Source organism: Volvox carteri (genome assembly GCF_000143455.1).
Source record: "Volvox carteri f. nagariensis unplaced genomic scaffold VOLCAscaffold_47, whole genome shotgun sequence".
NCBI classification, from domain to species: Eukaryota; Viridiplantae; Chlorophyta; class Chlorophyceae; order Chlamydomonadales; family Volvocaceae; genus Volvox; species Volvox carteri.
Window position 1 is genome coordinate 760,335 of NW_003307590.1, and position 12,631 is coordinate 772,965.

Below are 12,631 nucleotides of genomic sequence, written 5' to 3' on the forward strand. Positions count from 1 at the left end.
TAGCAGTAGCGTGCGGCTCAAAAAATGGGTGGACAGATCTAAAACCGAATCGGCAGTGGAGACCGCAACAGGACGAGCACCGCAACACGCAAATTACATACATACATAGATACATAGGAAACACATGCATGTGCACAAACATACATACATATGTACAGACATACCTGCCAGTGACGGTCAGCCAGCAAGGAACCCAACGACGACTGTAACGCACTCAGCGCCCGTACATCCACACAGCTAACCGCCGCGTAACAACCATAACCGACCAACTGATCGTCCTCCTCGCCATCGCCGCCGCCGCCGCCGCCCTGGCCTTGACGGCCCCCCTGGCGACGACCCTGACGGGGCCCTTGACGGCGGCTTGGCGCCGCCGGCGGCCGGTGCGCCGCGTATATGAAGGAGGGGGGCCGCAGCAGCGCTAGTTCGTTGATAATGTACGACGATAGGGCGTCTTCCGGATCCTCGTTCCAAAGCTCCATCTTGACAGCCTGAGATCTGTACGACAATGTACGAAAAAATGTGTACATGCCGTACAGCCATGTACGATAACGTTTTGACGGTAGGCGCTGTAAGAAGAATACGATATGGCAAGAGTGCATAACGGCTCTGTGCTAGTTAGCTCTGATTAGCTGTAGAGAGTTTCCGAGCTGTGAACAAACCTATGTCCATGTCAGCAGTTAAATCCATTTTTAATTTTAAACTGTTCACGGCAGATGCCGTACTCGCCACACAGGTACGAACGAACCCACTACGAACTACAGCTGCCACTTGCTCATCCTTTCCTGACTATTCCCCCACGCCAGCTGTGACCCCGCTCTCCTCCACACCCTTCTCCTCCAACCCCGCCCAACCCCCAACAACCAAATGCCGTACCTGAGAAGTTGCAGCAGGCGCGGGTACGGGTTCATCGGCATTGGCGGGTCAGTTATAGCCTGTGCGTGTGTGTGTATGCGTGTGTATGTGCGTATGCATGTATGCGTGGGAGGGAGGAAAGGAAGGGTTGACGGGTTGGGAATTAAGCAGTACAAACAACGAAACTAACAATAACTATAGCAACCGCTAACTACCTACAGTGGTGGCAGTAACAAACAAAACCAGTCATCCGTTCAGAACCACCATCACGTGTGCCGTACGCCGTACCTGCCAAATCGTAGCCAACATGTCGTCCAATTTTGTATCCACAGCGTACTGTGCCCCGGGGGTGGGGCGGGGGAGATAAGGGGAAGGAAGGGGGGGTAAGACGAACCGCTGAAGGAAGGGACGGCTGGGCGGAGGGACATCAACACACACGCGGAAAACACACGCGGCGACACGAGCACGGTCCCACACGCACACCATTGGATTGTGGCCTCACCTGCAACATGACCCCCTCCGTGCTCACTCTCTCCGCAAGCGCTCCGGAACGGACCTGCGTGTGCGTGTGCGTGTGCGTGTGTGTTTTGGGTGTGTGTTTTGGGTAAGGAGAGGCTGAATGCGGGCATCGGAGCCATTTGTACCCGGGGGATCAGATGGTTTCAGAGCTGGACGGGCCACCCTGATCTGCACCCCAGTCCATGCCAACCATCACCTTGTGTTGGTAGTCTATGTCTGTCTGTCTGTCTGTCTGTCTGTCTGTCCGCCTTTCTGCATGACGACAAGGTGGATTTTGCGACCACTGGCGACCGCTGCATGGTGCTTTGTTTCCGTACACTGGAGCAAGTAATATGGTTTGCGGATGCCGTACTACCCTACTTTCCCACCTCTCTTACCCCTCTCCCCCAACCCCCCATCCCCCCTCACATACCTGAGCCCCGCGCACTAACCCCACGTCCAGAACCCAGCTGGCCGGTGGGGGGCCAGCACCCTCACCACCACCATAACCGCCGCCGCCTGCCGCTGTTGTGGTGTGGGGGGAAAGGGGATGAGGGGGGATGAGGGGGAATGAGGGGGGGATGAGGGGGGGATGACGGGATTGCAAAATAAGGAGGGGTTGGGGCAGGAATACTATAGCTGTGCCGTATATTGTGCTACTATACCTGCTTTGCTAGGTTGTCCCGGTGGTATGGCTGCCTGTCCGTACTCATGTATAAGGCGCCGTACTGCCGGGCTGAGCTCACGTCCAAAAAGTAACCGCCGTAAAGCGCGTCGTACGGGTTGCAGCCAAAGTGTGACATGGGCTGCGTCAGCGACGGCCGAGCATCGAGGTCACTGTACGATACCACGTAACATCCATACCGTACCGTTGCCGTACCATGATCAGCGACCGGGCAGAGCGCATCCAACGACAAAAACATGAGGCTGGTCTTGTTAGTTGGCAGTTGTGTAGTTACTTGACAGTTGGGATTTGCTTGTTGGGGGGATGTACGTAGATAGGCACGTGTGAGTGCACTGGTGCGAGGGGCCCATGAAGGGTGTCGAGGGTGGACCCCGCAGCCGACTATGTGTTTCGGCTGCCGCGTTCATCCCTTGCCGTACATTAGCATTTTGTACTCACGACGCGTTAGACACGCATGCCCTTACTTCCCCTCCTGCCCCCCCTCCCCATACACACACACGCACACCTCCCCTGCCTTTCCCCCTCCCCCTCCCCCATTTCCCCCCCTGCCGTACCTGTGGTAGTGCAGTAGGTACGTCTTTCTCGCCATCTCGTACCGCAGCACTTTACGTGAGCTGGGGTCGGTGTGGTCGGAGGGGGACTCCACCAACAAAACACAGTGGAGGGTCAGAACCTGGGGGCCGTGTGCGTTCGTACGGGGGGTTAGTACGGCAGGACAGTACGGCAGCGGGAAATCAAACGCAAGAGCGAGGGCGGGGGGCCGGGGGGGAGTAGAAATAGAGGTGGGGGGAAGACCGGGAGGGGTGTGCTGGGGACGATGAAGGAGGGGACGAGCACCCCACCCCGGGCTGAAAGGGAACATGAAGCAACTTCTGCCTCCGTACCTTGCCTCCCAGCACCAGCCGTACGGCAGTCTTTTCGAAATCTCCTGCTGAATCCAAAACCGACTCCAGGGGCACCCAGAAACGGAAAGGTTCCTTCTCAGCTGAGGGGGGGCGGGTTTTAGGGTTTAGGGTTTAGGTTTGTGTTGAGAAGGGCGGGTTTTAGCGTATGCGAATGTGCACGGATTAGGTTAAGTGTACACATGCACATGGGATCATCATTCATCCCCTGCCCCTCCTTACGATTAGGCATGGTCGCCGGCCCGTCCCGAATGGTGACTCCGTCCACGAAGTAAACCGGGATCTGTGGGAGGGGTGTGGGAGAGGGGGGAGGGGGGGTTCTGTCTGTCTGTCTATCTGTATGTACGTATGTACACATCTTAGAAAGGTATGAACTGGCCCCCCCCCGCACCAACCCAAGTCGTGGGGTTCCGATATTCGGGTGTGTCTGTCCTTATTAACTGACCCCAACGAACCCAACGAACCCAACCAAACAACTGCCCAACTTACCTGGTTTAACTCCCGGGCGTCCGCCACCACCATACCCACAAACTGTTTTAGAGCTTCCTCCAGCTTACCACCGCGAATCTGAGGGTCCGTATGTATGTGCGTGCGGGAGGGGTAAGGTGTGTATTTGTCTAAATTTGAGTGGTGAGAGGTCCGCATTCGCATTCGCATTCCGGAAATTCGTCCCCCGGCCCTGGTCCTGGAAGCGGTTGGGGCACGGCGCGTCTGTGCTTCGTGTCTGTTCCCCTTCTTATCAAACCCCCTTCCCAACCTCCCCCTTCCTCTTTCCCCCTCACTCTCACCACCACATCGCAGCGCATCTCCAACTCCGGAAATTCCAGGAGAGCGGGATTCCACAGCGCACTAGAGCCCTGTACGTACATACGTACGTATGTATGTATGTAGCATGCGATTTTGTGAATATATGGAGGGGGGAGGGAGAGGGGGGGTGTTCCGAATCGAGGGGAGAACACACCGGGGGGGTACGGGTACATGGGGTGGGGTGAGTGCCAGCAGTTGGGGCCGCAAAGATGTGCGCGTCTACGCGGGTGAGCGTGTGTGTGTTTTCCAAATCCAGTGAAGTATAACCTAAATCATTGCGCGACACATAGAGACATACACATACACGCACACATTCTCTCGCGCGCGCGGGTCAGCCTTGGGTCCTAAGCCTGCATACAAACACATATAAACATACAAACATACAGGTTGCGTTTCACGGCATTCCGTAGGAGATCTTCCTCCTTTACAAACACCACATCGCACTCGTCGTACACCTCGTACATGCATGTAAAAACACACCCACACGACTCCTTGGGCCCCCTCCCTCGGCCCCGCCCCCACCACCTGCACTGAGCACAGGGTTTGCAGGCTGTATTCCAGCCCATCAATGTAACTCGAAAACACGGGACTGGGGCGGAAAAGACACTCGGGCAAGTTGTTGATCAGAACGTCGTACAGGAAGGAGGAACCTGCGTGTTTTTTTGGGGGTAAAAAGGGAAGTGGCGGTTTTTCCCGGTCGTGACTCCCCATTTGCAAGACGTCAAGGGGTTAGCTGGCCGCGGTAGGGAGCTATGCGCCCGGCGGAATGGGGGATGCCGGGGTGTATCGGGGGGTTTGGGGCGGGGGGTACGACGCCATTGACCATGTCGTACGTGGTTCCAGAGCGTGGTGGTTGGGGATTCGATGACGAAAAAAGAAAGGGGCTGTGGGTTATGGGGAGATGCCCGTGGGTGGCCCTTTGCGTGAGATGGGGGTGTCCCCCCTTGCTCCACACCTCCGCTTGCATCTCTTGCTGGATGGGGGTGTCCCCCCTTGCTCCTTGCTTTGCCCCCCCTCCTCCTCCATCTCCCTTCCCTCCCGCCTCCCCCGCGCGAAAGGCTCCTCCTGCCGTGTGCCTTCCTCCAATACACCACACGGCACCACAGGGTTCTCCTTCCTTGCGGCCCCTTTTCCCCCCCTCCCCTTACATTACAAGCCCCCCCCCTCATAAGGCCCCTCATAACGGAGCTCCCACCCCCCTCTCACCCTCCCTGGACACAACCCTCAGCACGTGGGGCAGTCCGAAGCACTGGCCGAAGTTGGAGATCTTGCAAAGCTGCAAATCGCCGTACAGCGGTTCCAAGCTGCCCTGGAGCGACAGGCGAAGGTGGCAGTCAGGTAGCGGTTGGTTCCGTTTGCCGGGTGGTTGGGTGGTTGGTTGGGTGGGGCGAAGGTAAGGCGGGGAGATACGGAGGGGCGAGGAGAGGGGCAAGGTGGTGATGTGGGTGATGTGGATGGTGATGTGGGCGGTGATGGTGATGTGGGCGGTGGTGATGTGGGCGGGCATCTCCACATTCTTCTTGCAAACGCACGCACACACACACACACACACACACACACACACACACACACGTACACGTACACACACACACACACGGGCGACAACCCCAACCGTCGCCATTCCGCACCTCCACGTCGTACGACGACAGCAGGTCCGCCGCGGTCGCCTTCCACAGCCGGGACTGATCCACGTGGGCCGCCAGGGCCGCGGCGAGGTAGTAGTAGGGGTTGTCGGGGAGGCGGGGCTCGGAGAACAGCGACTTGAGCGCGTCACGCAGGGTGCTGGCCTGGGAAGTGGAGGGGGGGGGAGGGGGAGAGGGGAGAGAGTGTGTTTTTGCCATTCGTTTTATCCATGCTCCAATGCCAAGTTTTTTTCAGACTTTAAATGGACAGATATTGTGTGGGGGGGGGGGCGGAGGACAGGATTTGTGTTTGTGTGTGTTATTCTTGATATGAACCGTATCCCCCGGCGCCCCCAACCCCCCTATCTCTAGCACCCCCACTCCCCTCCCCACCTTATCCTGGACCATCCGTCTATCTCTGGTGTTTGCTTCAATCGTCAGTGGTTCGTCTTCATCCCCCCCACCACCCTAACTGCTCTATCACTCTACCTCCCCCCAATCGTCCTACTCCTCCACCGATCCCTCCACCGATTGCTCCCATTCCTCTCTCTCTGCACGCACAACGTCCCCTATACCCCCTCTGGCCCCCCGGCCCCTTCACTAACGCACCAATCTGGACTCCTTGTCACTAAGATATGCCTCCCGCACCGCCTCAGCACGGTACTTGTACTGGTAGGAGCGACGGCCGCGACCGCCTCTAACACCACCACCGCCACCACCACCACCACCGCCACCACCTCCCGTACCGGCCCCCGGGCCTCCCGGGCCTCCCGGGCTTCCAAGGCCACTGCCACTCCGCTCGGGGCGGCCGGAGGAGGGCGGACGAAGTGACGACTGCCGCCTGCTGCTGCTGCTCATGGCGCCACCACCAGCAGCAGGACCTTTAGGGAGAGGAAGAAGCGGGAGGGAAGAGTGGGAGTGAGGGGGAGAGGAGGGGGAGGAGGGGGAAGGGGGGGAAGGGGGGGAAGGGGGGGGGAAGGGGGGGGGAGGAGGGGGAAAGGAGACGGGGAGTAGCGGGGTAATGGTGGCTGGCCGACGTGAAGTGGCCTGTCCAAGTTTTCCTCCTCCTCCTTTTCCCCCGCAAACTCCCTGAGGAAGAGGCTGCAGGGTATAGCAGATACGGCTCTTGCGGCGGGTATGGCGGTCGCTGATGCCGCAGCGGTAGCGCAGCCGTTGCGGTTTTTTGTTAGTGTTAAATGCGTCGCGCCGCGTCCGTGTGATGGCCTTACAAGGCATTGCAGGTGGGTAGCGCTCCTGACCTTTATTCATCTGTTCATGCAGGCTGGCAAGTATATCTACTTGTGCAAAACTTTGGTTTCTTTTGCCGTACATCTGAGCGATAAACAGTGGCTCTGTGTCGCAGACTATGTCTGCAGGTCCAAAGTCAATGGGTTTTGAAATAGGACGCCGCTGACGGTGTCTGGAGCTAACTTTTAGGGCTTGACGAAATGTCAGAACTTGACAGTTGGGCCCATGGGCCAGGGAACGTGACGCACAGACCTTGTTGCGCATCTGGGCATTGTGTGCTGCCGGTATCCATTGAGAAGTTAATATTGTTCTTACCCTTGCTAAGGCGCCATAAGTACAGAAAGCCTACCTAGTCGCGGAAATCAAGCATCCCCGCCAGCATTAGACATTCTCTGAGATACGTTGAATCTGATGACTGCAACTTCTCAAGCATCAAACTACTGCAATTATTGCTTGACCCGCCAGATCGACAGCGGAACTCAAGTGTCACGACCAAATGTTATTCGAAGGTTGGCGCTGCACACGTAAGCACAGCAGGACGTTTTGTATACCAAACCTTTTCAATCTACTTGGAAGCATATTATGTTACAAGCGCGAGCTCGTAAGGCCCAGACGAGCCAGGATGCTCATGGAACGCGAGTTAAAGCGTAGTCAAAGAGAAGGAAGAAACAAAGAAGTTAAAAGAAAAAAGGGGTAATGAACCCCGTCTACGACAGAAAACAGTAACTAGAGTAACTAGCGACCTCAGGCTTACTTACTCTGCAATCAACCAGATGTTGTGTACGATCTGCGCAAGTCCACGCTGATCATCTGTCTCCAAGACAGACCTCATATTAGGCAAGGGCTCGATAGCAGCCTGGCGTACAGCTAGGTTGAGGAGCCCTTCCCGTAGCTCGTTTTAGGCGGGACACCCTATCAACACGTGAAACTCACATCCTACACTGCATTATTGTTGCCACAGATCCTACACCAGCGCTCTTGGCGCGACCGACCGCCGGGTGGGCTAACCTCCAAAAGCCACGCCCCTAAGCGAAACCGCAGCATCGACAAGTATGATTTCGCAAGGATGTCGCACGTCGTGTGTTTCGGGATTCCATCCAATGGGTATGCCGGCACATCTGAACCCCCGGTTTACGGACACAAATTCCCCGAGGTGTAGTAATAAGACGTGGGTTCTGCCAGTCATCATCAAATTGCTCCTTCAACGTTTCCATGACAGATCTAACATTGATCGGGTTCGACGAAATGACATTGACGTTTTCCTCGTCATCCAGGTCCGAGTGCAGCACCGGGAAGTGCCCTAAGCACCTTAGGACTGAAAGATAGTTTTTGCGAAAGCATGGCACACCAGTTGGTGGCGGTATAATCGGAACGCACTGCCAGACGTATCTCCTCACGCAAAAAATTGCGAAACATAGTCCCCTGTTGGATACCCCTGTTCAAAAGCGGTGAATAAGTGAGGCCCAGTGAAGGTGGAGGGGCCATTGACCAAGCTCCCTAAACAACACACGATTATCCGGTATCCTCCCTAACCCAGACAGATGCCTCAGAAACGTGCGTTGCAGCTCGATCATGCGATACTCTAGCGACCTTCCGGAGTAGCAGGACCGCCCATGTGCATCGGGTGGTCTTTCAACGACCTGGAGAATAAACTGCGGTTCCCACAACCTGGACTCCATACGACAGAACGGACCTAGCTTGCACTTTAAAACATTTGAGCGCTATCTTAGACAGGAACAGTTCCTTCCGACGCAACTTGGCTATCAGGGCATGTGTGGCTCGCTGCCCGCAGTAAATAGCTCATCGGTGCAGAGTCCGAACGAGGAATCTAAACTGCACAATGTGTCCCACTGCTCGCTGCATGCCAACCTTTACAAGACTCCCAGTTAACGCACGCAGGACTTAATTGAGGTGAAATAAGGCAACCTCACACTTACGGATGTGAACGGTCATCCCAAATCCTGTGCACCACTCCGTGAGAGCATTAAGAAGGCACATTAGGCGCCGATAATTTCAAGCAGATTCGGGTCATCTGCATACAGCTTTAGGGGAACACGCACCATAACCTGGAAGCAAACAAAACACCCAGGTACGGCATGTGCCGTAGTTTATCGAAGGAAATTCACTTGCCGATGCCCGCAACGCTTGATGCTGACTGCTTTCAATTCCCATCGTCCATCTGCTTACTATAACCTTCTGTTTATCTGCTTTGGCTTTTAGGGAAATTCAATCGGGAAACAACTGTATCGTCGTTTATTTTTTACATAATTAATAAAAGACTGTTTTGTGTAGATCTTGCCAATAATACTGACTTAACTTTGACGGGGCTCCGTTTTGCTTGACACTGTGGAGGCTTGGAGCAGCACAACGCTGGCGATGGGGTGACGTTCTGTCCTAATGGCGACAATGCTCGCCAAGTCGGATCTTCCACCAGCCATGGAGGTGCGGAGCGCGGCCCGGCCTGCATAATCTGTTCGTCACATGCGCGAGCAGCGCCATCGCGCACCTTCTACAGACCTGACCTCACCAACACCGCTCACGTGGCCCGTGTTCCCCCACCTCAGGGGCTGGTGGAAGACACTCCGCTCCGGAACCCCAACCTCCTAACATATAACCAGGTTTACTGCAAAGTCGGCAGCACGCGCGTGCTGCAGGCCGAGCCGGCCGTGCTCAATTTTGGCGGCTACACGTTGGGCCAGGTCTACAGCCAAACCCTGATTATTCGCAACGTCCGCGCCAGGGGGGCGCGCTTTCATATCCTAGCGCCTAACACACCCTTCTTCAAGGTGCGCGCCTGCATGTGTGCGTGGATGCGTGCCACGGCCGGGTTCAGGGGATTGTAAGTTTGACTGTTAACAAAACCCACAAGGAGAGAGTATTAAAGCACAAGCACAAGGTGGTTGTAGCGGTAATGGGAGAGAAGTTATGTTGGAAGGGGGGTTTTGTGCACACTTGCAAGCGGGGGTGGTTGCCGGGATGTGGGTCACGCGCACCTCCCCGCCCACCTCCCTCCCTCCCCTCCCCGCAGGCAACCTGTTCCAACAAGAAGGGGCTCCTGGCCCCGGGTATGAGCGAGGAGGTGGTGGTGGAGTTCTGCCCCAGCCACTACCGCTACTACTATGACTGTATCAGGGTGCATTCGGAGGTGCGTGTTTGTGCGTGTGTATGTATGTGTGTATGTTTGGGGGGACATAAAACAGAGACGGCGGAGAGACGAAGGAAGAAGGGGCAAGGCGGGAAGTATTGCGGTTGGAAAAAGGGAGAGGGGAGGGCGAATACCGGCTACTGGCTTGCAGAGAGGCCCAAACAGACACGTTTGACTGGGATAGAGATATCTCACCCCTCCGGTGCGCAAAAAGCCCAGCTTAAAAACCGGCCTTTGTATACCCCTCCCCCTCCCCCTCTCCAGTTTCGGACTTTGGGCGCCGGCAGCTCATTTCTGGTTTTTCCCGATATGATTTCCCCCCTCCCTCTTCCCCCTTCCCTCCCCCCTCCCCCCCCCTCCTAGGACGAGAACCTTCTGATCCCCATTCACGCCTATCCGGTGGCCAATGAGACGCTCTTCCCCACCCGGGTGGATTTCGGGAGGGGCCCGGTGGGACAGGAGATTGTCAAAACACACACACTGGAGTGCAAGGTGTGTGTGTGTGGTGGTGGTGGTGGATGGTGATGGGCGGGGAGGGGAGGGGGAGGGGGGGAAGCATCCAGATGGAGGGCGGGGATGCAGTGTGGGGTAGAGGTGGATCGAGTTGGGTGAGATGAGGGTTGGAGGGGTTTGGGGGGGTTGGGTTGGGAGTGACGACCTGGACTGGGGGTGGAGGGAAGGGGGTTAGGGAGGGACATACATACATACATACACCAACTCACCTCAATCCACTCCTCGCACCCCGGCTGCCCCTCCGACCTCACTCTCAACCTTTTGGATTCCCCTTTCCTTTCCCCGCCATCCCACACCCAACCCACACAAACCCCCCAACCCCCGCCCTCCATCTGTAGGTCCCCGTCGATTTCGAATTTGAAATTGTCGAGACCCGACCGAACCCGTGTTTCCGCGTGGAGCCCTCCCGGGGTGTGATCCCGGGACACGGCACCGTGTCCGTCACGACGTCATTCTGTCCGCTCAGCTTCAAAACGGAGGAGGCGGTTATTGAGGTGACAGGGGGGGGTGGGGTGCAAGGGGGAAGGGGGAAAATAAAGTGGTTGCGGGGAAGGTGGTTGCGAGTACCTGAGGGCTACATACGTACATACATACAAGCGCATGCACGCACATGTATGCCCAAACTTTCGGTCCCCCCCCCCAATCCCCCAACCAGCAGCTTCAATCGTGTGTGGTTCGTCTTTCCCCCCAATCCCCCAACTCACAAGTTAACAAGCTCAACTTCCGGGAACTCGGGAATGGGAAACCCTGACACGAAAAAAACACAACAGGTCCGTATTGCCGAGTTCAACTCCAAGCCGGTGCAGTGCATTCTTACGGGCTCAGGATGGCCCGGGGCAGCCAGGGACAGAGCACTGGGGCTGGGCCCCGGAGGAGGAAGGGTGACAGGCTCTGCTGGCGGCGGTGGCGGCACGGCTGCGGTGGCGGCGGCGGCGGCGGTGAACGGGCGGCTGCGGAGCCAGGGGGACCGGCGGGTGAATGGCCACCATCAGGATGAGGACGAGGAGGATGAGGATGAGGATGAGGAGGATGCTGAAGCGGAGGAGGTCCAGCCTGCAAATGGGAGAAGCAATGGTGGTGGTGGTGGTGGTCGGGTTTGGCGGCGGTCGATGACCATGGAGGAGCTGGATGGCACCATGGTGCGTGGGGGGAGTGGGGGAAGGGGGGGGGACGGGGAACTGCGGGTGTGTATTCTATGCTCACACACTCACACACTCACACACACACACATATATATATATATATATATATATATATATATATATATATATATATATATATATATGAACCCCAGCTCCCTCTCCCCACTCCCAACCCCAGTCCACGCTTTACTTCTGATCCTTCTCCCCCTCCCAGTCCTCTACCCCGTTAACCCCTTCCCCCCCATACACACACACGCATACACCCGTGCCGCCCCCGTTGCGTTCAGACTCTCAAGCTGGGGGCGAAGGGACTGCCTGTCAACTTGGGGGGCGGCACCCTGAAAGGAGGTGCGGGGAGAGAGGGGGGGTAAGGGGCAGCCACCAACGGGGGGGCGAGGGTGTGGGCAGGTTTGGGGACTGCGTGTGTGTGTATGTGTGTGTGAAAAGATTGGAATTACGGACTGCCATTTCTGATGTCTCCTTAAACTGCCCATCAGGCGGTTCAATCTTCAAACTTTCTCTTCTCCTAGCACTTCCCGCCGCCCTCCCCCGCTCTCCCTGTACGGTGCATTGTCGTACGTTGTCGTACGTTGTTGTGCCCGTTCAGTGCTCCCGCCACTGGACGCGGTCTATAATTAACGCCGCCGCCGCCGCTACTGCTGCCGTTGCTGCTGCTATATCGTACAGGTGCCGGCAACGGCGACTCGTACACGGCTTACCTTGACCTCCAGCGGCGGGAGCGGGTGATGTCACGTGACTGCCGTACGGAAGGCCCCATCCGCAGCCGGCCGCCGAAGCTGCCGCCGCCGCGGGGGGAGACCGCCGTCAACGGCGTGATCGTACCTGACTCGCTGCTGCTTACGGCGGCAGAGGTGGGCTACGTGCTGGCGCAATCGCCTGGCAGGTGAGAGGGGGGGGGTGCGGGGGGTTAGGAGGAGGGGGAATGAGGGAGCTGGGTTTGCCGTGGAGATGGTTGTGGAGGCGGTTATTATTTGCACGGTTATTTCCGTACCGTTCCTACCTTCCCCCGTTTCCCTCTCCCCTTACCCCATCACCCCCTCACTTGCTTGTCATGGCTCCCCCCCCCACACACAACCCCCCGACCCCTGCCTGTAATCATTACCAACATCATCACCACCACCATTATCTCACCACCAATATCTCACCACCATCACCACCATCATCACCACCATCACCACCACCCACCCCACCCACCC

General features: G+C 57.0%; 2 protein-coding genes across 2 annotated transcripts in view; one reads left to right on the forward strand and one right to left on the reverse strand.

Moving 5' to 3' along the window:
• Window positions 1-2,009: 2,009 nt before the first annotated feature.
• On the reverse strand, window positions 2,010-6,906 carry VOLCADRAFT_118914 (uncharacterized protein; the record flags this gene model as incomplete). The annotated part of the gene is made up of 11 exons (XM_002954966.1): window positions 2,010-2,367; window positions 2,590-2,708; window positions 2,920-3,020; window positions 3,160-3,220; window positions 3,427-3,504; window positions 3,726-3,794; window positions 4,270-4,394; window positions 4,951-5,053; window positions 5,373-5,531; window positions 5,976-6,247; window positions 6,867-6,906. The coding sequence occupies 11 exons, from the start codon at window positions 6,904-6,906 to the stop codon at window positions 2,010-2,012; spliced, it is 1,485 nt and encodes a 494-aa protein (XP_002955012.1).
• Window positions 6,907-9,011: 2,105 nt separating this feature from the next.
• The window catches only part of VOLCADRAFT_121366 (uncharacterized protein), a gene marked incomplete at both ends in the record, with an annotated part of 8,920 nt that continues 5,300 nt past the window's right edge, over window positions 9,012-12,631 (forward strand). Inside the window, 8 exons of the mRNA XM_002954905.1 lie at window positions 9,012-9,056; window positions 9,179-9,400; window positions 9,643-9,759; window positions 10,123-10,251; window positions 10,611-10,779; window positions 11,098-11,411; window positions 11,702-11,762; window positions 12,102-12,286. Of these exons, the coding sequence (XP_002954951.1) occupies window positions 9,012-9,056; window positions 9,179-9,400; window positions 9,643-9,759; window positions 10,123-10,251; window positions 10,611-10,779; window positions 11,098-11,411; window positions 11,702-11,762; window positions 12,102-12,286 (1,242 nt within the window). The remainder of the gene's footprint in view (window positions 9,057-9,178; window positions 9,401-9,642; window positions 9,760-10,122; window positions 10,252-10,610; window positions 10,780-11,097; window positions 11,412-11,701; window positions 11,763-12,101; window positions 12,287-12,631) is intronic.